At 46.9% G+C, this 322-nt stretch overlaps 1 protein-coding gene across 1 annotated transcript in view; it reads left to right on the top strand.

Annotated features, from left to right (window-relative positions):
• ccdc146 (coiled-coil domain containing 146) overlaps positions 1-322 on the top strand; it is a gene marked incomplete in the record, with an annotated part of 44,189 nt that overhangs the window by 15,541 nt on the left and 28,326 nt on the right. Inside the window, 1 exon segment of the mRNA XM_035674900.1 lies at positions 1-186. Coding sequence (XP_035530793.1) covers positions 1-186 — 186 coding nt within the window.

The raw sequence follows: 322 nt of genomic DNA, 5'->3' as shown, positions 1-322 counted from the left end.
AGAGGCAAAGAGGTGCCGTGCTCAGTTGGAGAGGCTGCAGGCCGAGGTGGAGAGAACAGAGGAGCAGAGCACCTCTGAGCAGCCTGAAAGTGAGGTCAATGAACTGAGGCAGCAGCTCCTCCGGGCATACAATGAACTGAAAGCTGCCGAGGACAGAGAGTACAAGACACAACACAAACTGAAGTGGTGAGCTGTATATATACACGCATTATTATTGCAGTCACTCATGCTACATCAGATGTCAAATTAATAAAATGACAATGACATTCGATTCAAGAAAATGCATCTGTTACGAACGTCTCTCAGATTTGGCTGCAGCTTT

This window comes from Morone saxatilis, unplaced genomic scaffold (genome assembly GCF_004916995.1).
Source record: "Morone saxatilis isolate NCDOM2014 unplaced genomic scaffold, NCSU_SB_2.0 Contig10, whole genome shotgun sequence".
NCBI classification, from domain to species: Eukaryota; Metazoa; Chordata; class Actinopteri; family Moronidae; genus Morone; species Morone saxatilis.
The sequence above is the reverse complement of the archived record's forward strand: the minus strand, read 5'-3'. Positions and strand labels throughout refer to the sequence as shown.